The following is a 25,090-nucleotide window of genomic DNA, read 5'->3' as shown; positions in this document are numbered from 1 at the left end:
GAACATCCTCCATGTGAAGAAAACATGGACGACATACATTAGCAATAGGGGCCAGGCTTTCATTAGGCAAGCACCTACTAAATAAATTTAGCTTCTGAATAAATTATTTAACTGAATCGTTTACTTATTCATCAAATATTTATCCAGTAGTCAACATGGGCCAGACAGGCAGGCACTGGAAACACAGTGACGAATACGAGAAAAACAGTCCTTGCTCTCATGAGGCTTCAATCTAGTGGAGGGTACAGGTTACAGAAATCACAAAATGTGTGTAAAACATTGCTCTCTGATTCAAAGGAGAGCTAGATTGTCAAAGTTGCAGTGTTCTGATTACTCTTTTTTAAAAAAAAATTTTTTAGCGTTTATTCAGTTTTGAGAGACAGAGAGAAACACAGCACGAATGGGGGAGGGGCAGAGAGAGAGGGAGACACAGAATCTGAAGCAGGCTCCAGGCTCTGAGTTGTCAGCACAGAGCCCAACGCGGGGTTCAAACTCATGAACCGTGAGATCATGACCTGAGCCGAAGTCGGTCACTTAACCTACTGAGCCACCCAGGCACCCCTACCTTGATTACTCTGAAGCTCAGAAATGATCTTCTCTGAACCATAATCTATTAAACAAAACTGCATCAGCTAAGTTGCTATTTTTTAAAAACATATTTCACAATCTATGCCTCATAACAAGAAGAAAAAAGAAACCACCAATTTGATCACCAGGGAAATACTGCTTCAATCACTGCCCACTATTATATCTCACTCTGTTTTCGGTTACTGCTCAAGATAAATAATTTGCTTTCATAAACACTAGATGCGATCAGTAGGTAATCTGTGCAATGCTAAAGATATAATTGCATTTCTCTATTGAAGCAAATAAATATAAAACGTTTTCAGAAATCTATATTTACCACGAAGGGACACCTTCCTATTTCAGCCAATGGTTTAATTAGAAAATCTTCCCTGATAAGATCAGAGCCCTCTGTACTATAAATTTTCAAGGGAACCCAGCAGCAGAGTATGAAGATGAGGCAAAAAAAAAAAAAAAAAAAAAAAAAAATTGTTTTAGAAGGACGTTAGAATAAATGTAAAGTGACAGATCAAAGAACAAGCTGAGAAATTTCAGGGAAACCACTGCTAATGAAGCATAAAGCTCCGTAATCATTCTGTTACTTATCTGTAATTTCTCCTGACCAAATACATACAAATGAGTTCTAAATGTTATTCTAAAAATCAGACTTTTAAAAATGCAGACCAGCGTGGTATAGGTGGTTTCATAATCTAAAATTACAAGTCCAAATACATGAATTGTTTTTCAAAAGAGCAAGGTTAAAGTACATAAAGCAAGTCAGGTATACTGTCTGAAGAAGGGGGAAACGAGGTTCTCAGAAGTGGTGGTAAAGAAATGCAGAGATGTTACCATCCATAAAATCCAAAGTGGTGCTACAGTTCCCCTTCCTAAACCGGGTCAAGACACCTCAAGTAGCTAATATGATTCTAATAATCCCTTTTGCGTTTTAACCATGTGACTGACCCTTCTTGTTCCTGTACGATTTTGTCTTCCTAGGAATCCATGCTGCGTCTTGGCCTCCATTGGTAACAGAAAAAAGATGTTTCAGGAACATCTTGAAACAACCCATAGCATTAGAATTTCTTTTTTTTTTTTTTTTTTTAATCCTGAAAAGCCTACCATCTGAATACAAGGGTTGGAGTCCAAAGCATGAGCAGAGATGATGCTGATATTTACAGATGGATGTAAAAGTCCTAAAACTTCTCCTCTAACGACAGTCAGTAGGGATAATGGTATCCAGAGGACTTTTTCAAATCTCTTATACATTCTTCTTTCCTATAGTGCCCTGGAGGATGAAGGGGGTGCTGTCTAGTGCTCAGATTGCTGGGAAAGAAAAGTAACAAAGCACTGTGCCAAGGGACCAAAGTCATTATCTTCTTGGATGTTTTTGGTCTATTTGGATATTTTTTCAGCTTATGCTAGGAGTTACTGCACCCAAAGGAATAAGGTTTTAACTAAATTTCAAAAACTGAGTTACTTCTTTGAACAAACACTGGAGGGATAAGATAGTGAGTAGGGTTTAAAAGTACAATCTTATTTATAAAATTTTCACTTATTTTGTAACATATTAAAAATATTCTCATTTTCAGGAAAAGCTCTATGAATCTTTCAAATTTTGAATGTCTTTAATGTAATACTACCATTAACATGTCAATGGCATTTTGCATCATTAATTCAAATATGTTCAGAAACCTCTTGTGCAGGGACCACAGTAACGATCTGGTTTTTCATTGAAAAGTGAAAAGCATTGAGGGGTACCGGGGTGGCTCAGTTGGTTAAGCATTCGACTCTTGATTTCAGCTCAGTCATGATCCCAGGGTCATGGAATTGAGCCCTGACTCTGGCTCCACACTGGGCATGGAACCCGCTTAAGATTCTCTCTCCTTCTCCCTCTGCCCCTCTCCTCCGCTCATGTGCGTGCCCTCTTTCTTCCTAACAAAACTGAAAAGCATTGAAAATCTATAGTATTTTGAGAAGCACATTTTCTAAAAATTTCACACACAGATGGAATATTATATGGTTTCAAAAGGTGCTCAGTGAAGCCCAGAATCATGAAAAGCTTCTCACTGACCATGATGAGGGCAAGGTGCTGAGGTTGAGGGGAGAGCCAATTTGGGGTTCCTCTCCACCCCTCCACCCTTAATCAGAGCAACTCTGCTTGTATCTCTTATACATATTATGATTCAGGCAATACTTTGTTTGCTAAATGGGTTTTGCTGTTAGAAGAAAGATTTAAAATTCACTATCTACATGCTAAGTCTAATATTGTGGTCCACCCAAAAAAACAGATTGCAATCACATAAAAAGAGACTACATAATCCACACGTCTCATTTAAAGTAGCCAAAGAACGCTAGGGTGCCTCAGTCGGTTGAGCATCTGACTCTTGATGTGGGCTCAGATCATGATTCTAGGGTCGTGGGATCAAGCCCCTTTGGGCTCTGTGCTGAACATGGAGCCTGCTTAGAATTCTCTGTCTTCATCTATCTCTCTGCCCCTTTCCCCTGCTCATGCAGTCTCTAAAAATAAAAACAGATACAAAAATAAAAATTAAAAAAAAAATAAATAAAGTAGCCAAAGAAGAAGCCAAAAATGGTTGACCCTTAACATTATGACAGCTAAATGTAAAGCCAGGGCAATGCACCCGCAGGACCCGTGCTCTGCCATGTTGAAACCTGCCTCAGTAGGGTGGTTTTAATGACAATCACCCACAATTCCTACTGAACACTCACCCCAGCGATTTTAACCCACAATGCAAGCTCAGACCAAGGAAGCAATGATATCACCCTGACTCTAGATACATTAAAAATCCTAGAGTCTTCAAATGATCAGGGATAGGAAAAGTATTTTCAGAAAAATAACTCTTCGTTAGAGACTCTTCAGTATTATTGTGCCTGTTATTTTTCCCTAAAAAAATCTCTGACCTCTTTTAACTGGTAAAATAATCTTTTGGGGTTCATTTTATTTTTTATTATTTAAAAAAATTTTAAATGTTTATTTTTGAGAGAGGCAGAGACAGAGCACAAGCAAGGGAGGGGCAGAGAGAGAGACAGAGGGAGACACAGAATCCAAAGCAGTTTCTAGGCTCTGAGCTGCCAGCATACAGTCTGACGCGGTGCTCGAACCCATGATCCAGGAGATCATGACCTGAACCTAAATTGTATGCTTAATTGACTGAGCTGCCCAGGAGCCCCTGGAGGTCATTTTAAAAGTTATGTCTCTGGAGCTACCGTTGGACCAAGCTTGTGGGTTACCATTTCGGGTTCCTTCCAAATTCCCCACTTAAGGAATTTGTTCAGACCATGATGCTCAGGTCCTCCACCGAGGGAGTGTTCCTTATTTGCCTGTGCTTCCCCAATACCTAACACCTATTAGCAGCCTAATTAAAGTTAATGAAATAAACACCTGAGTGGAATTATGGTTTTAGGGATAGGGATGGACACAGAAATCCAGCCTTATTTGGAAACTGGCTGAGCAAGGGAACCAATCCTTTCACCTTTCTGGTTCTTAGATTTTTCAATAAAACTTAGAGACCATGGCTTATCAGAAAGTAAAAAGGAAGTAGCTATCAATCTCCTTTTCATTCATTTTAGGAAAGAGGCAGTCAGAGGGAGGCATCTGTATGTGTAAGCTAAAAATATACATATACATGTAATGCATTTCCCAGACAAGTTAAATTTTTCCGTGTGACTCACGATCACCATCTGCTGGAGAAAGGTTGAACTTCTAGTTCATTTAAAAGATGGAAGTCCCAAGGCTTTTAATACCAGATATTACACTTACTACACACACACGCACGCACGCACGCACGCACGCATGCACCCAACTGCAACAACTGTTAAACCTATAAAACCTAATCTATAAACTCTAGGGAGTTCAGAATAAAACTGTTATTAGGCACGTTAAACATTCAACTCCAGAATTTTCTACAGTATGCTTTATGCAGAAACAACATTTAATGGTTAGAATCCATTTTCAAATATTTTATTGTAACTTCTTATATATTAATTCTATCACATTACCATGGAGGTAAAGGCTACATTATATTCAGGCTGTGTACAAAAGGAGGCAGGAGAAAAGTTATTTCCAAACGTATTTCCAAACGTTAGTTTTTTTGTTCTTAGTCCTCAAAACAATAAGAAAAAAACAACAGATTAAAAACCCAAACCATTAGTACTGTAGGAAACATGTAACTTTGGCTGGAGAGATTGAAAGAGATTATGGTCATGGCATTGTAAATAATAAAGTATTTTATTTTACCACATTATGCCCCAAAGACATAATCATATATAAATATGTTAGGGAAAAAAAGAGAGGGAGAGATACTTATTCAACAAGTTAACTGATAACAAGCTGTGTGTGTGCTTCTAAAGCTGGGGGGTAGATGGGTATTAAGTTGGAAGGTACCATATATGCTATCACAAGTCTTCTGAGAAATAAGCAAGATACAAAAATAAGTTCAAATGCAAGGAATGTAGGAGAAACAAACTAGCTTCTAAAGTGATCACAGTCCACTGAGGAGACAGGAGAACAGTATCTCGAGTCACAAATGGCCACTGTATACAACAGAGAAAACCACCTGCAGCTGGGGCATGACATTCCCCAGTATTATACACAGAGGCAGCATATGGAAGCATAAAGGGGAAGGAGGCATCAGTGGGGCTAACCACCTTTCAGACAGGAAGTGCCAGAGAGCAAACTGTTTGAAAAAGAGGAAGGAGTAAAAACATGTCAACTTTTACTAACCTGCAGGCAAGATCCAGTAAGCTGAAGCTAACAGACAAACCAGATTCTATGTAGTACAAACATGAATACAGTCAAGGAATTATGCAGTAAAGAAGTTATTTGATGGAAAGTGAAAGGTTAGAATGAAGATACCTGAGTGGCTAAGAGCATGGACTTTGGAGCCAGAATGAGGATTCTGGCTCACCCTCTTATGAACTGTGTAATCTCAACCAAATCACTTAACCTCTCTGTTTCCTTGATTTCTTCATCTGTGAAACTGGAGTCATTAACATTACCTGCCTCCAAGGGATGTTGTGAGGACTAGTTAATAGATTCAAGGGCTACAAAGGCATTTGGCACACGGTAAGTACTACACAAATATGTTTGCCATTCTTAATTAAGGAGGTGAGATTTCTTGCTACTTATAAAGCAGCGATCATAGTGTATCCATCGCTTTTTGGCTGAATAGCCTTGGTTTCCTTATCTGTAAAATAAGAGTATTTTTGGTTGTGACACAAATGAGGGATGTTTGTATATGTATGCATACGTGTGTGTGTGTGTGTGTGTGTGTGTGCATACACACAATGAATAGCCAGGTATAAGCACTGAATTGTTCACTTATGTCTTCTTCATTATTAGGTATAGAGTCACACAAGCTATATTTTTACATTATTTTGTATTACATATTATAAATCTTCATTTATATACATATATACATATTCAGGCTGTGTACAAAATGAGGCAGGAGAAAAGTTATTTCCAAACATATTTCCACATATACATATATATGTATGTATACATATATACATATATATATATACACACATATATACATATATATACACACACACATGTAGTGTATGTAACTTGTGTGCACGTGTGTGTGGAGGAGGGCATGCTTATCTTCAATGATGCGGAAGCAATAGTGTACATTGGCAAGAAGACAGCTAAACTAGCCTAACTCCAATCCAAAATTATATAAAAAGAAAAAGGTCTACACAAAGTAATTCCAGAGACTTTTCAGCAAAAGTTTTGACCATAATTAATATCTGTTGATGCTTCGACCCGAGGAGATTCAACAGTGAATGGTGTGTCAAAATGTTCTGATCTTTATTTATTGGCTCCTGAAAAGACTGAAATTTTCTGGAAACCAAATTTTCTGTATGAGCAAAATGGGTCTTTCACATACCTTTTCAATTAACTCATAACTCTCTTCGAGTTTGAGCAGTCTGTTCTGCACGGATGTGGATGCACGCTGATAGACGGCTCGCCACTCCTGGAAGTCGCTCTCTGAGATCTCAGCCACGGCAAAACATAAAGTTCGTAATCCTGAAAAAAGGCAGCATATATCCCCCCAACACCAAATAAGATTTTATTCAGAAGTAGGACCCTTCCATTTTTATGTAAATAAGTCTTATTTTGAAAGGACTGGCTCAATTCAAACAATATGTTGAAGTCTGATTCAGTTGTGACCCCACTTTAGTATAAAATGGGTATTCGTGCTCCCCTCACCTTAAACCGGCACCCTGCTTCTGATCCCTAGCTCTTTCGATACATCCTTTGTGCCTTTCCCAAAGTGACTTTTCCAACATCCAAATCTTATCAGATTATTCCTTTTTTGAGATCTTTCAATTATTCCCCAGGATAAAGTCCAACTCCCAAATCTGGCTCACTTACTCTGTACCAATTGTCTTCAACCTCCTTCTCTGCCATTTACCTCCTATACACCAGGGTCTCTGCACATGCTGGTCACTTTTCCCCCCTTTCACCCCCTCCAACTCCCTCAACTGTCTGCCTTGCATCTGCCTTAAGACTCAGTTCATAACGTCATCTCTCGGAAGCATTCTCCTCTCACTCAGACCCCACAGGCAGAAATCCCTAAACCCACCTATGGTGTGAATGACAATGTTTCATACTGTTTTTCTTGTGGATTTCCTGTATTAGTGTCCAGATCCTGGAGGGAAGGGGCCCTGAGTTCTTCATATCTCTAACTCTAGTACTGGGCACAATGGCTGGCTTGTAGATGCTTCATAGATGCTTATGAGGAAAAAGAGGGACCCCAATGGGGTCTCCTAGGAAAGCCATGTGCCTCATACAGGGATATATGCTTGTATTTATTATTGTTCTTTATCACCATAAAAGTGTAGTATAAAGAGTCTAAAAGACCTGAGGGATAGTGACAAAACAAAAGGACTCATCAGAAACACCCTAGGAAAACAATCAAATCTGATGTTTGAGATGACCTACTCCTCGTGATCAGTGTCTATCAATTTCATAACTCACTTGGAAACCACCTTCAGCCAAACAAAAAACAAAAAACGGTGGATTGGAACAAGGAAGAAGCAAAAGCATTTGTCAGCCAGGACAAATGCAGTTAATTGGGTTCCTGAGAAGACAACACCCTCACTCAAAGTCATTAACTCATAGAATAACGAGGTGCTAGTGACCTCAAGCCAAATAAAATATGACCAGGGAACATGTTAGAAATAAGAAGCAGAGAACATAAAGTGCCCAGAGGACTCTATCTTCCAAGAAAGGAGTAGGGTTGTCCATTGCCAGCTCACGGAGAGTAGAAGCTAAATCTTTGGGGCCATATTAGGACATGTTTTTCTCTTTTGGAAATTTGGCTGAAGACTTACTCTGGGGTAGCCATGGAATAAAAGCGATGTTCAGCCCAGGGCCAGAAAGAATAGGGTGGAGGTGAAGACCAAGAAAACTTAAATTTGTCTAGGAGCTGGACTATCCTCGTATCATCACCAGAGAAGAGAGAGATGCTCCCTCAACCCTCCTCCAGAAAAAGAACCTGGGCAGGATGCTGGCTAGATTGTACCCGCCGAGCCCAGCTGAGGATGCGCCTTGAGGAATCTGAACTCTATGAATAGGAGTGTCTCCATGCTCTTGCATTTTTGGACAGCTGGGAGAAGGTTCTTTATGCCCTTGCTTTTCAAAACCTCGTGCTTTTTAAAACGTTCCTATCTTTTTGCAGCTTTTGGATTAAGAGGAAAAAGGATTTGATCAGAGGTCAGGCTTGCTGCATTTGGTGACCGTTGTAGCTGAAGCAGACAAGAGTGAAACCTTAGATGGGAGATTTAGATACAGCTCTGACTACTTCTGTTAAGTTCAGAGATAAGGCTCTACAAATTCTTGTAGTAACAGACCCTACTGTTTAAGGACTCTCGAGTCCTCCCATCTAATCTAGATCATTCCCCTAGACTATGCACTGCTCTGCTATACAGATCATATGTTTCAGGAGGACACAGAGACAGGACTTAACATGTTTAGATCCCAAGCCTCACACAGAGCCTGTCATGTGGTAGGGGCCTAAGAAGTCTTGAGTTAAAACTATACTAAATAACTATTCTTATAGCCATATAGGCTTATTTTTCTCCTCTTTCTTATTCAGACTAGCATAGCCAGTTGTTTTGTTTGTTTGTTTCTCTTCCTTCTACACTGCTAGAGATACAACATATTTATAATGTGAATAGTACCCATTCTAAAAAGTGAACAGATTTATAGGCCCTATACCCCCAAAACTTGGGGGCTAAGTCTCTCAAAATTTTAATACAGAGAAGTAAAAATAATAGGAACAGCATATAGTATAATCTAAATTATCAACATTAATTGTTCTCTTACTTTAGGAATTTCTAAGTCAAGAAACAACAATCTTGCAAGACACCAGAAGTATTTGATTTCTTTTTATTTTAATCATGCTGTCTTATATATTTAATCATGCTGTATTATACAGCACATAATATTTATTTAATCATTACATCACATAAACATTATATTTAATCATGCTGTATTATACTCACCTTCTGTAGCAAACTGCTCTAAATGTTTTAGGGTAATTTCTTTGTATTTTGAAGTCTCTGCCAGTCGATCATAAATTACAGTGTCCTCGAAAACAAACAGAAGGTAGAATGCAATTAAAGTAAGCATCTTGAGCTTAATGAACATTAATGTTGGCAGCATTATTAGCAGCAAATCAGTATAAAAACAAGCAATCACTTTGAGCATTAATTTTAAAGCACAAAATATTTTTTGCCTAATAACACTGTTTCTCTAGTGACACTAAGAAATAAGATTTGAGTCATATATTTTCATCTTTCTCCTTTCTGAATACATCCGTAGTTACTCCAGTGATCAACATTTCATATTCTAGCAGTACCTCACTTATCTTGCAAGATCTTCCCCAACCCTGAAGGTAGGGCAGGATGCTGCAGTGTTCCTGGGTGCCACATGGAAAAATGGTCCAGTACTCAAAAAGTTTGGGAAGTGCTGGGCTGAACGAAGCTTGCCCTGTAGGAATACTTAGAGCCCTTACAATGCTAATGTGAACAGATGTCTAAGGGGGCCATGTGGTATGTTCCCCAGACTCATTCACTATGGAGCCCAGGCTAGGGATTAGGGCATCTCTATGGGGCTGGTGCTCACAGAGAACAAACTTTGAGAAACACAAGGCCAAATCCACTGAGAGGGTTGGTGGGTATGATAAGGAGAGTTCTGAACAAATCTAGCATTGCCTGATAGCTGAATATTTCTGATTGTGTCACTTTATCTTCTGAAAGCTCAATTAACTTAGTCTGTAAAATGCAATTACTGGATTATCTTTAAAGTGCCTTTCGGCGTGAATGTTGTGCACCACTTACAGTTCTCTGATTTTTGCCCCTTTATAAATTGCTTATTGTTCCTTTAGTTATTCCTCAGCTTGGATTTAATGTTTTAAGAATTTTAGTGTTTGGCCTTCATGGTTTTATTAGACTAGGAAAAAATAAATCATTTACCTGCAATTACTTTCTCAGTGGTATTACCCATTTTGGGGTCTCCAGTCTCAAGGCTGAGATTTGGAAGGAGGCTAATGGGAGTATGATTTAGAACCCTTGAGAGAAACAAGAACTTAGTGACCTCAGGACAGATGGAATATTCCAGGCCCCAATTATGAATTTCTTTTCATTCTTTAGTGGTGGAATAGGAAGTGGAGGGGGGGGGGCAAAGCAAAAGGAAATGGTAATTTCCCCTCATGGTTCCTTTCTAGGAATGAAAGGTATAACTTGTGAAATCTATTTTCTTCCAGAGGCTAATGACTTTCTCAAAGAAACTAAATAGGCTGCTTTGAAACTAAGAAAATTTTTTAAAAAATTAAAGTCACGAAAACCAAAGTGATAAGGAAGATTAAATTCTGCAACGTAGCCAAATTTTCTAGCGGAAGACACTGATGTCCAAAATAGAATTTTCTATCTTCTTTATGGTATCAAGGAACGCAAGAGACAGAATATACATGAATTATATGGTATGTTTTTAAACGATAGTCACAATTGGCCATGCTTACCTGTCAGAAACACATGAAGATCAACTTTTTACCCAGAGTAATGCTCATTAATTCAGAGAGCTACATCAAGTATATGGTACGTGGTTAGGACCAAAAAAGGCTTCTTCACAGGAACGAAAGCGTGTGCACCCTTAGGATCGGATTAGAACCTACTGAGTCTACATTTACAGAAAATCCTAACTGGATTTACTTATCTGGTGTCCTAGCCCCTCAGCAAGGTAAGATCAGAAAACAGTGCAAGAGGGGATGTTCCTGGAGTGCACGGCACAGATTCCAGATGTTTATGTGAAGAGTCTACAGCTTCAAGATGAATAACTCATCTTAGGTCGATTTTCACTTGAAAAGTTGTTTTCCTGTTCATCTTTTATTTTTTTAATTATTAGTATTTAAAAAAATTTTTTTTAACGTTTATTGATTATTGAGAGAAAGAGAGAGACAGAGCATGAGCATGGGAGGGGCCAAGAGATGGGGAGACACAGAATCTGAAGCAGACTCCAGGCTCTGAACTGTCAGTACAGAGCCCCACACAGGGCTTGAACTCACAAACCGAGAGATCATGACCTGAGTCAAAGTCTGATGCTTCACCGACTGAGCCACCCAGGCGCCCCTATAGGCGCCCCCTATTGGAATAGCGTTTTTATTTTCTTGAATAAATTAAGATTTTATTCGTGTCGATATAACTTTTTAAAAATAGGCTACTATTGCAGACATAAACTGTATATTGTATACTTTTCCTTTTTTTTTTCATTTAAAATTAAAAAAGCAAGGCAACTTCATTGCAGAAAACCTGGAAAAGAATAAAAAAATAAACCATCCATATCCACACACACAGAGAACCACCATCTCTCTGTGCTGTATTCTAGATGAACTCTTCAGTGCTGTCTTCCAATTCACTAACTCCGCCCCTGCCCCTTCCACTCTGTTTAGAGTTTATTCCATTTACTGATGTTTTCTCTTGATTGTTTATGACTTCCAATTTAGCTTACACATACCCCCACCCCTCAACCCCAATTTCTTTTTGATTAAAAATAGTTGTTGTCGTTTTTTTTTTTTTTTTAAATTATGTTGAGCTCTAACCATCCTTGGTCAGACCTGTCTGTACAAATGATTTCACCTGGAGTGAATTCGTGTCCAGTGGTTTACATGCTTGTTCTCTCTTCGGCATTAGACTTTCCTCATGTGTCCCTAAGTTTTGCTCTCACTCTCTCCCTGTTTGTGTGTACCCCGATCTGATGGTTTTATATTACCCCCCAGCAGAGTTGGTATGAGCTTTTCTTAGTCTCTTCTCATAATTAGGAACCTCATCACTGTCTCAGGCATCAAAGAGGCTCCCATCCACATTTTACAGAAAGCACTATTTGCCCCCATTGTCTCACAGAAACCAAACTCCAACCACTGCTCCCCAATCCTGATTAAATCTCTCTTTTTAGATCCTCTACTCTTTACTTTTAGCCTCTTCTTTTCATGTAATATCTCCTTACAAGATCTCATCAATCCTCTGCTTTTAGTTTCCAGCTATACTTGTTAACTCCTAAATCTGTATCAGCACCCTAGATTCCTTCCCCTGTAAAATCCAAACATCTCTGCCTCATGGCCCAGATGTAGTTCCCAACCCTCTATCATGGGATGTGGTACCACTTCGTCTACCCAGTTAAGTTGAAATTGGATAACAATCCTAGATCATGGTTTCCCTCATCACCCACATGTAATCAGTTACTAAGTCCTAAATCTCCACCCTCTCAATCCTCTCTGTGACTGTCTTGGTTCAGATCCTTATCAACTCTTGGGACTATAGTCAATAGCATCAACTGGTAACTCTGTATGCATCTCTTTTCTGCCTTAAGCCATCTTCCTAAATGGCATCAGAACAATTCAGAAAAAAATACAAGTTCGTGAGCATGAAAATAATGAACTAATGCATGCTCACCTTGCCAGCCTTGAATTCTGCTATTCCCTGCCAAACTGTGTGCAGTTCTCATGTGTACCTTGCTGTTTTACATATTTCTGCCTTTTTAGCATTCGGCGGCATTTCACAGCCAACTTGGTTGGGAGGGAGGGGAAACAATGCAATAAGCAAGTTAACGTGTACAAACTCTCCATGATTATACAAAAAGGAAATCCAGTGTTTTTATAGTTTATTCAGTGCTTTAACTCCCCAAAGGTTCTAGATGGATGATTACTCAAAACTAATAATCATTCCCTTATCACTAAATACTACCCTTGGAATGTGGGAGAGCTTTAAAGTATACCTCAATATTGTATACTAGTCTTCTCTTTATATATATTTTCCTGACTAGGCTCAGCTCCTGACAAGTGTTGGGTCTTATCTTCCTTTTTCCAAAATCCAGCTGAAAGGCTGGTAGATAAAGTGCACACAATGAATAAATGTTACTTGTTTCAGTCAACAACTGGAGGAATTCTAAACCTAAATTTATGAGACGTCACGAAATAATTCTACCAAAATGCTTTAAAAACACGGCATTCAAAATTGCATTTCAATGCTTTAAAACCAAGGCATTGAAAAACATTTTCAACAAAAATTTAAGTAATAAGCTTTGGCTTCCTAATAAGTTCAGTTTCCAAGTTTCATTCAATAAATCAAGGTTGCAATTATATTTAAAATTGGAAAGTTCTAAGTTGGTAAGTTATCTGACTAGTCCAAGTAGATTAGGTATCCAGAAAGGATAATTCAGAACAAAAATGCTAATTTTAAGAACAAAAAGTGGCTCTGGGCCGTAGACCCCTTATTTAGATTTCTAGGAGTGTAAACATATTTTAACTAGGAAAATTCACTTCGAATGACAAATTACTATTTTTGTCAATATAACCTGCCAATATACAAAAGCCAACCAATAGTTAGAAATTCTGTTATAATTAGAACAATGCAAAACAAATAGTAATGACCATATGATGAAAATTACAGCAGTCACTGTGATCCAATTTTTCCCCATGTTTCTATGGTCTTTAAAAAAATTAGATTCAAACTGGTGTGGATCATTACATTTCTAATACAATTTCAAAGCCTTTTCTACTTTAATTGTCTTCTAACGTATTTTATAATATAAACCTCAAATATTATGTATCAAAAATTGAATTATATACATAACCTAGGCTAAATTTTTTCAAAGCACCAAATTTACCCAGAAGGAATTCCGCATTTCACCAGAAGAGGCTGAACACTATTACTATAAAACACCAAGGAAAGTGGATGTCAGCAACTTTATGCTAAACATCTGTGTTACATTTCCATAGCAGAATGCTGAACGTATATATTATAAACTGTCATAAATCAAAACTGTTAAAGACAAAAATAAAAACTTACAGCTCCTTTGCAGTAAAGTCGTAACTTCCCGGATGGAGTGCGAACAATCACCGACATTCTTTTTCTAGCGCTGAAAGAAAGAGGTTTTCCATAATGTGTCATCATACTGAGAATATGCATATATATGTTTGTCGTGCCTCACATATTTCAATGCTCACAGTGAAAAAATAAATGTGACCAAATTATTAATCCTATCCTTCCACATACACAAACTGTCCCCTGGGTGTATGGCTGGATATCTTTGAAAGTTACATCACGTCTTTTTAAGGCACCAGGGTACCATCCACTGCCCTAAAGGAATAATTTACAAAATGGATCCCAGGAAGCCTGCAAGAGTTAGTACCCACTTGAGCAGAAGAGAGTTCTGGCTCAATGTTTTAAGATTTAAAAAATATTAAAGTCAGTGTCTTTTAAGAGGAATTGTATGTTACAGCTTTAAATACAAACAGAAATAATAATCTATGTTAAATATATACCCAAACCACACAGAAAGGCAAACACTGGCACTTAAAAACTGACTTATGCGGGGCGCCTGGGTGGCACAGTCGGTTAAGCGTCCGACTTCAGCCAGGTCACGATCTCGCGGTCCGTGAGTTCGAGCCCCGCGTCGGGCTCTGGGCTGATGGCTCAGAGCCCGGAGCCTGTTTCCGATTCTGTGTCTCCCTCTCTCTCTGCCCCTCCCCCGTTCATGCTCTGTCTCTCTCTGTCCCAAAAATAAATAAACGTTGAAAAAAAAAAAAAACTGACTTATGCATTCACAACGATTGTTTTTCAATGATTACTAGCAAACCACTGGCATCATGTAAAAAGCCCAATTTATATGACAAAGCTAAGCTAATGAGCACAAGCATTTTAACACCGCGTTGGCGATATAAAAATGGTAGTCAAACACACAGCATCTTGCACTGCATTTGCAAAGACACAGCAAATGACACTGAATGGAAGGGGCACAGACTGCATAAGATATGCCTCATTTAGAAACAGGCGCATATAAGCATTCTCTCCAGAAACGAGGGAGAAGAAGGACTTCTCAAGGGTCTGTATCTATTTGTTTACCTTACAATATTCTGCTACGAACTGAGGTGAGTCCAATATAAGGAGCAGTTAGATATGGTATCCTAGCATACCACACAGTCAGGAGTTTCTTTCCGAGGTATCTAGAAGTATTTAGTTTTCTGTTCCTCCATCTAGAATCCCCACTGTATTAGTACCTCCAATCGCTGTCCCTGTACTTTGGGAATACATTCAATTGGGCCATCTCCGTAATGACATTGAATAGTCTATATTCTGTTTCAGCCCTTCTTGGTGCCTCCTTAATCCAACTTTAATGAGATGGTCCCAAACTCATCAACTTTTCTGCTCCTTTCTTCTCCTGGCAAAACTCACAAATCCTGGGGAAATGGGAATGCTTTCTGTGGCACCACAGTAGATGGACATAGTTGGAGAAAAGTCACCCTGCCACCGAGTTTAGGAAATCCAAGATATCCATGTCACCTGGGTGCTCACTACTGTTCATCAACATGTCACCTTTTTCTAATAAACTTGCTCTCTATCTGCAGGATTTGGAACACCTTCTCCCTTCTCCAAGTCTCTAATGAACCCTTGTACTCCGGATCCTTTGAATTTTTGCAATTCACCTTGATGAAAGCTACAGACAAAAAATCTCTGTTCTTGGGGCGCCTGGGTGGCGCAGTCGGTTAAGCGTCCAACTTCAGCCAGGTCACGATCTCGCGGTCCGTGAGTTCGAGCTCCGCGTCGGGCTCTGGGCTGATGGCTCAGAGCCTGGAGCCTGTTTCCGATTCTGTGTCTCCCTCTCTCTCTGCCCCTCCCCCGTTCATGCTCTGTCTCTCTCTGTCCCAAAAATAAATAAATGTTGAAAAAAAAATTAAAAAAAAAATCTCTGTTCTTTTTGCCATTAACACCTACACATTTATCTGCTGGGCATCATCCTCTCTGCCTCTTTTCCTGACAATGGAGGAAGTATTTCTTTTCTTATCAGAGGACTTCCTTTCACATGTGAACCTCCTCTCTCACTCTTCTTCCTCGGTAACCTCACTCCTCAAGCTATGCTGCCCTCCCGAGTCTGCATCTTCCACTTCTAGACTGGGTCCTCCTCATCAGTTGCGCATGTTTGAGTCTCTCTCCTACAAAACTCAGCCCAAAGAATGTGCCCCAAGAGAGCCACATCCCCATTCACAACTCAACCCGAAACAACTGCTACACACATGGTCTCCACCTATATCCCCTGAATGCCCCCCTCCCCCATCACTGCCACCTGACTTCTCTCTTGACCTTCCCACTGAGTGGCTAAATTCAGCATATACTTTCCACCTTCAGCTCACCTAACCTCGCTGCAGTCTCTGACACAGAAGACCACGGTCACCTTGAAATCCACCTCTTCTCCTGGCTCTATGCAGCTATCCTCTCTTTATCCTCTACCTCTCTAACCACAAAGTAGTTTCTTTTGCAGATTCCTCTTCTTCTAATCAACCCTTAGAAGTTGGGGTTAGTCATAGAGCAATCCTCAGCCTTTCTTATTTCTCTCATTCTGTATTTTATATCTAAGAGATCCAACTCATTTCTTTGGCTTTAATTATTTTAGAGAGAAAGAGAGAGAGAGAGAGAGAGAGAGAGAGAGAGAGAGAAAGCCCATTTACAGGCCAACAAGACCCAAATTTATATTTCAATCATAGGCTTCTCTTTTATGTTCCAGGCCCTCATATCCCCGGCCTGTCCCACCACCTCCATCCGTATATCTCAGGGGCATCTCAAACGTAATGATTCAAACATCTCATCCCGCACATCTATTCCTATATCTGCCATCTGTATAAACGGCACCTCTACCTACTCAGCTGTTTACGCCAGAGGCTCTAACCCCTTCCTCCTTTCTTCTTCCACCTCCAAGCCATCCCAAAGGCCCCCTGACATTCTTCCAGAAGGTATCTGGATTCTATCAACTTCACTTTCTTTGCACTACCATCATCCTAGTCTGAACCACTAATGTTTTCCCCAGAGCCTCTTTTAATACCACCATAGCCACTTCTCTCACTTTTATCCTTACGCCTGCCCCATCGCTGCATCCCGATAGACCTTAAACCCCTGACCGTGCTTTATTTTTCTTCGTGATGCTTCCAGGTATGTGTTAATAAACAAACATACCCAAATGCTAATGATATACTATTTATAGTATCTTGTGGATATAATGCAAGTGGACTTAGCAAAAACAGCCACTTTGACATGAAAAAAAGAGGCCAGGAAAACATTTTGGAAATATATATATATATATATATATATATATATATATATATATATACTCTATTATAGTTACTCATCCAACTTCTCATGCATTTTCCCTTGAGCCTTTCAGCACATACAAGTAAAGAGAGCAGTGTTTAAATAATACATTAGACAGACCCCATTATTTTTTATATTAAACACTGGCATGTGGTTACTCCCAACCAAGATAGCAACCAAAGCTGGCATAGAAAAGGAAATGACTTTTTTTTCCCAGTAAGTTACAAGTGTTTCTATTTATTTATTTTAGTTTTTACTTAAATTCCAGTTAACATACAGTGTATTATTAGTTTCAAATGTAAAATTTAGTGACTCAGCACCTCCATTCAATACTCAGTGCTCATGACAAATGCATCCCTTAATCTCCACCACTTATTTCACCCATCCCCCACCACCCCTCCCCTCTGTAACTGTAATCAGTTTGTTCTTCTTAGTTAAGAGTCTGTTTCTTGGTTTTCATCTCTTTTTTCCTCTACGATCGTTTGCTTTGTTTCTTATACTGCACATGAGTGAAATCATATGGTGTTTGTCTTTCTCTAACTTATTTCACTTAGCAAAATACTCTCTCGCTCCATCCACCTTGTTACAAATAGCAAGATTTTGTTCTTTTTTATGGTTGAGTAATATTCCATTGTGTATGTATATCACATCTTTACCCATTCATCAGTCAATGTACATTGGGTTCTTTCCATAATTTGGCTATTGTTGATAATGCTGCTATAAACATCAGGGTGCATGTATCCATTTGAGTTGGTATTTACGTATCCTTTGGGTAAATATCTAGTAGTGTAATTGCTGGATCGTACGGTAGTTCTATTTTTAACTTTTTGAGGAACCTCCATAATGTAGGAAATGCCTTTTCTAGTCAGTGAGTGTATAAGCTTGCCTTATGTAGGAGAAAGTTCAAGGATTTAGGTAAACTCTTATTTCCTTGAAGAGCAGTGTTACCTCCTGGCCGTGGCCTAGCCTTAAGTGCCCTGTTAATGGTGATTCAATCTTTAAAAACCATCCTGTTAACTGAGGCCTATTTGCCCTAAGAATGTAGGTTAGGAAACTTCTTAGTCATGAAGAAATAAAAAAGCCAAAATCACGGAGATATCACTGATTATCATTAGAAGGCATCTATTATTTGACCTTAAGAAATAAAGTAGGATAATCTCTTTGATTTCTGCTTTTCCCTACTAGATGGTAACTGGTTTTATACCTAATGGAGGGATGGATATGGTTTCTGAAATCTCAAAGATAATTAGATACAATGAACACAGAATTAGACTGCTGGGTTCTTGACTCCGATTCATCTTCACTACACATAAATCCTAGTGCATAAGTATAATGTTTTCAGATCACCAGCCATGGGACTCTTGGTCCTATACTCCACAGTTGTGATGCAGACCAGCTATGCTCAAAAATATTTTTACACTGCCTCCAGGAGTCATGTCCTGCAACACTCTGAAGATGGGTGTTTATGACTTATTGGCAGCTATGACAATTATAAACTACACTGATGAATTTATTTTGTCTAAATAAATTTAGCTAAATAAATAAAGCACACTCCTAGTTATTTAAAAGAGAAAACCAAAAATGTATAGAATTGCATCTCACGGATATAAATCACAGAGCAGCTGTTTTACCTGGTGAATTCCAGAACGTTGAGCAATTCGTATCTTTCTTCTTGCCCCAACTAGAAGAAAAGGAATACGTGATTACAACAGGTTGGAAGTATCTTTGGCTTTTTGGAAATAAACCCTATGCATGAAGTTTTAATGTAAAAAATAGCACAAACAAAGCGTCCCTTCTGAATATATCCTCTTTAATTGAATTTATTAACTTTCAGGTTAAGATGGAAGACTGAACATATGCATTTAATTTCTGTCTATCCCAAAGTCTCACTAAAACTAGAGTAAACACTTAAAAAAAGGAAAAAAACAAAACAAAACAAAACAAACCTTACAATGGCAGGAAAGTCAGAAAGAGGACAACAGCACCAGAAATTTGCAAGCTAGAACACAGATCAATGAATGGTATCTTAGCAGATACAAGAAGGCTGAATGCTATAGTGGTCATGGGAAAGGCTGACAATCCACTTGATTTATACCACATAATCCTTAAATGGTTTAAGGATGTGAGAAAGCAGAGAGCTCTAGAATTCTGAGACAAAAGAGGGGCCTAAAATGGGAAGAACTGGGTAGGAGCCACTTGAAAAGCAGCTCTCAGCACTGGCCCATCCTTTTGTCTAGAAGCTGACTGGCACAGCTGAAGATACATTGTGCACTGCGATCATATTCATATTAAATGCTGGGTCCCAATACCCACAGCTACTCAGCCAGACCTTCCCAGGCAGAAATTGCAACATTACTCTCTGGGGAATTCAATAAGCCCGAGAGAAGCCTTACGGGTACAGACACTATGACTTCCCAAACAAATCCCCCCAGACCACCCTAGAGTAAAGCTCAGTGTAGACAAATACCCCTGTAGGCTCAGAACCGTCACATCAGCTTTCAAATTCCTCATTCTGAACCATAAGATTAACAGACATCTAAGGACACTAACATGGAACAGAGATATCAAAAACAAACAGATAAAAGCAATTTCGAGGAAAAAGAATTCAAAACCAAATTTCAAGTTGACCTGCAGAGTTTCAAGGTTGGGTTTCCTGATGGGCACAAGAGGCTCCTGAGCAGCCTGAATGTCTCTTCACTTAGTTTCAAAACCAGACTGAAGTGCTTTGTCATATGATTCATACATGGCATTTTCTGTTCTATTACTGGAACTGGATAACTGTGCCTTTCTGGTGGCATAAAACTTTTTTTGCAGTGTTATATACCCTTGGAAATCCTGCTGCATTAGCCAGTACATGCTTTTTAATGGGAACCATGAAGAAAATGTTTAAAACAATGAGACTGTTTGTAATAATTCTTATGTTTTTAGGATTCATATTTATACCCTGGCTACTGCTCTTTGGTAGTATAGGAGGAAACTGGCCTTATTATTCTGCATATTGCAATGTGTGTCAAAGACCTGGTAGAGTCTACCATACATTCCATATGAAGGCATACGGTAATTAAATGCCGTTCTTTTCTCCTAAGTAGAAAATGAGAAAACTTAGGAAAAGAACATTTAGAAGTTGATTAGCTTTTGGTGAAGTACATTTTCTCCCAAAACTATAATCACTACAAAGCAACTGCAGTGACAGTTTGAGACCATTTTATATTCCGGAAAAATCTGTAGTTTAAATGCTTGTAAATGCTTTGTAATTAAATGCTTTGTTAAATGCTTGTAAAATTTTTTTAGATGAAAATTTCAAAAAACTGTCATTATTCCTCTGAGAGAAGTAATATATGTATTATATTCATGAAAGAAGAACAGGATACTATTAAAAAAGAAATATCGAGAGAACAAAAAAGCTTCTTGAAACCAAAAACATGATAGAAGAAATAAAAAAAAATGAGTAGAAGGCTGAGAAGATAAAGTTGATGAACAGTTTCAAAAAGTAGAGAAGGCAAAGACATGAAAAGCAGAAGACAAAAGTTAAAGATTACTTCAAGAATTCTAAAAAGAGAAAGTAGGTTGGGAAGAGGGAAGGAAAATGGAAAAATTTTCCAGAATTTAATTTTCCAAATGTTAATAAAGGGTCCATCAGTGCTCAGGACAGAGGGTTAAAAATACTCCCGGTAGGGTACACTTTTATGAAATAGCCCAACTCTTGGAAGAGAGAAGTTCCTGGAATCTTCTAGAATGTGGGGGAGTGGGCAGGGGCAAGCCATAAAACCTGTGGAATCATAATGGCTTCTGATTTCTCAGTTAGGTGTACTGGAAACCGGAAATATAGTGGAGCAGTCAAAATTCCTAAGGAAAATAATTTCTATCCTGGAATTCTATATTTATTCAGACTATCTAAATAAATAAATTACTCCCTATGTATCTCTTCCAGAAAGTCACTAAAGAATGTATTCCACAAAAGTAAAAGAGTAAACCAAGAGCAAGGAAGACATAGGATTTAGGAAAAAAAGATCTAACACAGAATAGAGGTAAAGAAAGTCCCCAGGAAGGGGTGCCTGGGTGGCTCAGTCAGCTGAACATTCGACATTGGCCCAGGTCTCACGATCGTGGGTTCGAGCCTCGCATCAGGCTCTGCACTGACAGCTTGGAGCCTGGAGCCTGTTTCAGATTCTGTGTCTCCCTCTCTCTCTGCCCCTCCCCCACTCATGCTCTGTCTCTCAAAAATAAAATAAAACATTAAAAATTTTTGAAAAAAAAAAAAAAAAGAAAGAAAGTCCCCAGGAAGACAACAAACCAATTCCAGGATGACAACTGTGAACAGAATGGTGACCCATCAACTAGTGTATCTGAGATCCTGAGAGTCAGGAGCTGGACTTATGGAGGACTATCACTACTATGTCCTCTGCTTTGAGAATGACTTTTTAACCTGAAGAAACAAACAAGAAATGTATCCCATCAAAACAAGGAAGTTCACGAAGAAGATCTGAGATATAGGAAATAGTTCAAAATGGAAGAAAATCAAAAGAAAATCTACAAAACCCAAGTGTTGTAGAAGCAGGTCTTAGACGACACTGGCACAGACCAAAAAGAATGATGAATTTCTAGAGGGATGGGGAGGTCTCAAGGTAACAACTGCCAACTGACAGATTACATGGTGTGGCTGTACTGATAAGAGTGTACCAAGAAAGTATGGCAACAATCACTAATAGGTTAAATAAATAAATAAATAAATAAGGCAATTGAAAAAAAGATAAGGGACTTATCTTTAGGAAATAAAGGAAAAATTATTTTCAGGAAATAATTTATAACAGGAAAAACAAAAAGAGAAAAAATTCCTGAATACAATAACGTTCAACTATGAACACTGGTACAGGCATAATAACAAACATTAAATGATGATTTTTTAATGAGATGCAACTTACATATAATGAAGTATGCAGACTTTAAGTGTATAGGTCAGTGAAAACTGTGTCATTTGACAATGGTACAGTTGTAGAACCACCCCAGTCGAGATAGAAAACATTCCCATCACCCCATAAACTGCTGTGCCCTCCTCCAATCCATTTCCTCCCTGACTCTGAGGCAATCACTGTTCTGAATTCTATCCCCACGATCACTTTTGCTGATCTTGAGCTGTATATATATGTGTGTGTGTGTGTGTGTGTGTCTTTTTTTTTTTTTTTTAATTTAGAGAGAGAGAGAGAGTGTGTGAGCAGGGGAGATGGGCAGAGGAAGAGGGAGAGAGAGGGAGAATCTTAAGCAGGTTCCACACTCAGTGCAGAGCCCGACATGGGGCTCAACCCCAGGACTCTGGGATCATGACCTGAGCTGAAATCAAGAGTTGGACGCTCAACCAACTGAGCCACCCAGGTGCCCCTCGAGCTGCATATAAATGAAACTAGAGAGCATGTATGCCTCTGTGTCTAGCCTCTTGTGCTTCAACATAGTGTTTTTGAGATTTACCCATGTTGTTGATGAATCAATAATTCCTTCCTTTTTACTGTTTGGATATTCCATTGTATGTGTATGTCACAATTTGTTTACCCGTTCTCCTGCTGATGGACGTTTGGTTTGTTTCCACCGTTTGACTACTCTGAATAAAGCTGCCATGAACATTCCATTAGATGTCAGGGGACACATGCTTTCATTTCTCCTGGGTCATTATGAGTGATGAGTACCATTGCTGGGTCAGGTGAAGGTTTACCTGTGTTAGAAAACTCTAAGGGTTTTTCCAAAGGTCTTGTGCCATTTAACATATCAACTAACATATGGATGCTCCACTTGCGCCACATTCTCATTGACATATGGTGCTGCCGGTGTTTTTAATTTTAGCCTTTTTGGTGGGTATATAGCATCTCACTGTGATTTTAATTTGAATGTCACTGTTCACTAATGATTTTTTTTTTTTAATGTGCTCACTGGCCATTCATAGATCTTCTTTTGTGAAATGTTTGTTCAAGTCTTTTGCCTATTTTAAAAATTGGGTCTGAATACCTGTTTAACTAAAAACTGTCATGTAACTACAGTAATATCAGGAAGGGATAGTGAATCAAGAGAGATAAATCCTCATTTAACCTAACAGAAGACAAAGTCAGTAGATAGATTTAAAAGTGAAGAATCAAGACCTATATCATTAATCCCATATGCTTTTGAAAATATGAGATTTTTACATGCCTGAAGAAAGAGATATGGCTGCTTCTGGAGAAGGGGATTAGAGTCAGGAACGTCTATTTTATTATGATCCTTTGATATGATTTGATCTTTGAAGTTATGCATATGTCATTCCTCTGATGAAAAAGAGACTTAAAAATAAATAACTTACGGAATCTATAATCACTGAGTCAGGTGTTCTTCCAGTGAAAACAAAATTCAGTTGTTTGGCTGCTCTGACCAGTGCTCCCTCATCTGTTTTAGGAAAACAAATGAAAGCAAATACATGGTGAGATGAAAAATTATCCCCAGTACAACAGAAATACATTATTGTAATATATTTTCTGTTTAATTTTAAAAGAATTAAAATTCTGTTTATTCTGGTCCCTCTTATTGAAATCCATTTCTTTTAAAATTATATGACAATGCCAAAGGAATGAGTAGAATCATCTTAAGGATCTGAGACATGTATAGAACCAGGAGACATATTTTACTGTTAGTCATACACAGCTAAGAAGGAAAATTTAAATGTACCTTTGGTTCCACATATTCTCTAGAAAACCTTTCTCAAAACAAATGCACAAAATTGTCTTGCATTTGTGCTTTTCTCCTAAAACACTGAATGTAAAAAAAAAATACTAATTGAGAATTCAATTTAAATGGATATAAATGCACTGTCAACACTTCAAACTAATATAACATTGTGTGCCAACTCTAAAAAAAAGAGAAACTTGGACAAAGGAAAAAAAGAAATGGATATAAATAAATTGATGTTTTATTTTATCATGTATTACTTTCATCACCATAGTACATCAAAATGAGATGTAATTTTTTTATGCCTTTTTGGAATTTGGTACATTCTACAAGGTCATGGGTGCTGGTTTAGAATACAGCTAAAACACTTAAAATGAAGTTCTTTAAAATATATTCTTTCTTTCCTATAGTCTTGCAATCATCAAACTGACTGCCTAATTACATTGAAAACAGGTTTAAAATTATGCCGAAATATTAAATATTGATAACCATGCTAATACATATTTTATTGAATCCCTTTCAAATGTGTGAATTTTCTTCATCCAAAGAAATACTCAAACTCCTTGATTATCATTTCCAAAAGAGGAAAGCAAATTTGTTATTTCAAAGAAGGGAGAACTTACTATGTGTGAGTACTTTTTAGTACTTTTTACTTGTGTGGATTTTGTTATTCAAATTTCCACACAATTTATGTCATATACCAAAAGTTACATATATGAAGTTACATATTTTAACCTATATATTTAATTCTGAAAGCCAAGTTTTTCTAATTAGTAAACATTTTTTTTAATAAAAAAAACCCCCATAACTTGGTTATTTCATTTTCAAATTAAACTGATTTTTTTTCTAGACAACCTGAAATTTCAGAACAATTTTCCACTGAAAAAATATATTATAATTCCTTCTTTTGTACCTGGAGATGCTGCTTGATAAATAATCTTATCGCCTTCTCGCTCTGGCACTGCTGTATGACAAACAGCCATCATTGTAAGAAATTCACATATTATAGGTGCAGTTGGCTGTAAGAAATAAACACATAATTCGGCCTTTTTCACCTAAACATTTTGACACTAACGATAGCAATATTACTTCATGTCTATTAAGACTGTAGCTGTAAAGCACTGAAGGTGTGAGGGCATAGACAACTAAGAAGCCAACAGTTACTATGAATGTA

At 38.2% G+C, this 25,090-nt stretch overlaps 1 protein-coding gene across 10 annotated transcripts in view; it reads right to left on the bottom strand.

Moving 5' to 3' along the window:
• Positions 1-25,090, bottom strand: part of ATP8A1 (ATPase phospholipid transporting 8A1) — a 235,113-nt gene that overhangs the window by 105,496 nt on the left and 104,527 nt on the right. For all 10 annotated transcript variants that reach the window (XM_045474206.1, XM_045474203.1, XM_045474204.1 and 7 more), the window contains 6 exons: positions 24,830-24,935; positions 23,555-23,637; positions 18,864-18,913; positions 13,939-14,008; positions 9,100-9,184; positions 6,477-6,616 (listed from right to left, as the gene is read on the bottom strand). In XM_045474206.1, coding sequence (XP_045330162.1) covers positions 6,477-6,616; positions 9,100-9,184; positions 13,939-14,008; positions 18,864-18,913; positions 23,555-23,637; positions 24,830-24,935 — 534 coding nt within the window. The remainder of the gene's footprint in view (positions 1-6,476; positions 6,617-9,099; positions 9,185-13,938; positions 14,009-18,863; positions 18,914-23,554; positions 23,638-24,829; positions 24,936-25,090) is intronic.

Source organism: Leopardus geoffroyi, chromosome B1, assembly GCF_018350155.1.
Source record: "Leopardus geoffroyi isolate Oge1 chromosome B1, O.geoffroyi_Oge1_pat1.0, whole genome shotgun sequence".
Classification (NCBI taxonomy): Eukaryota; Metazoa; Chordata; class Mammalia; order Carnivora; family Felidae; genus Leopardus; species Leopardus geoffroyi.
This window is presented reverse-complemented; position numbering and strand designations above follow the sequence as displayed.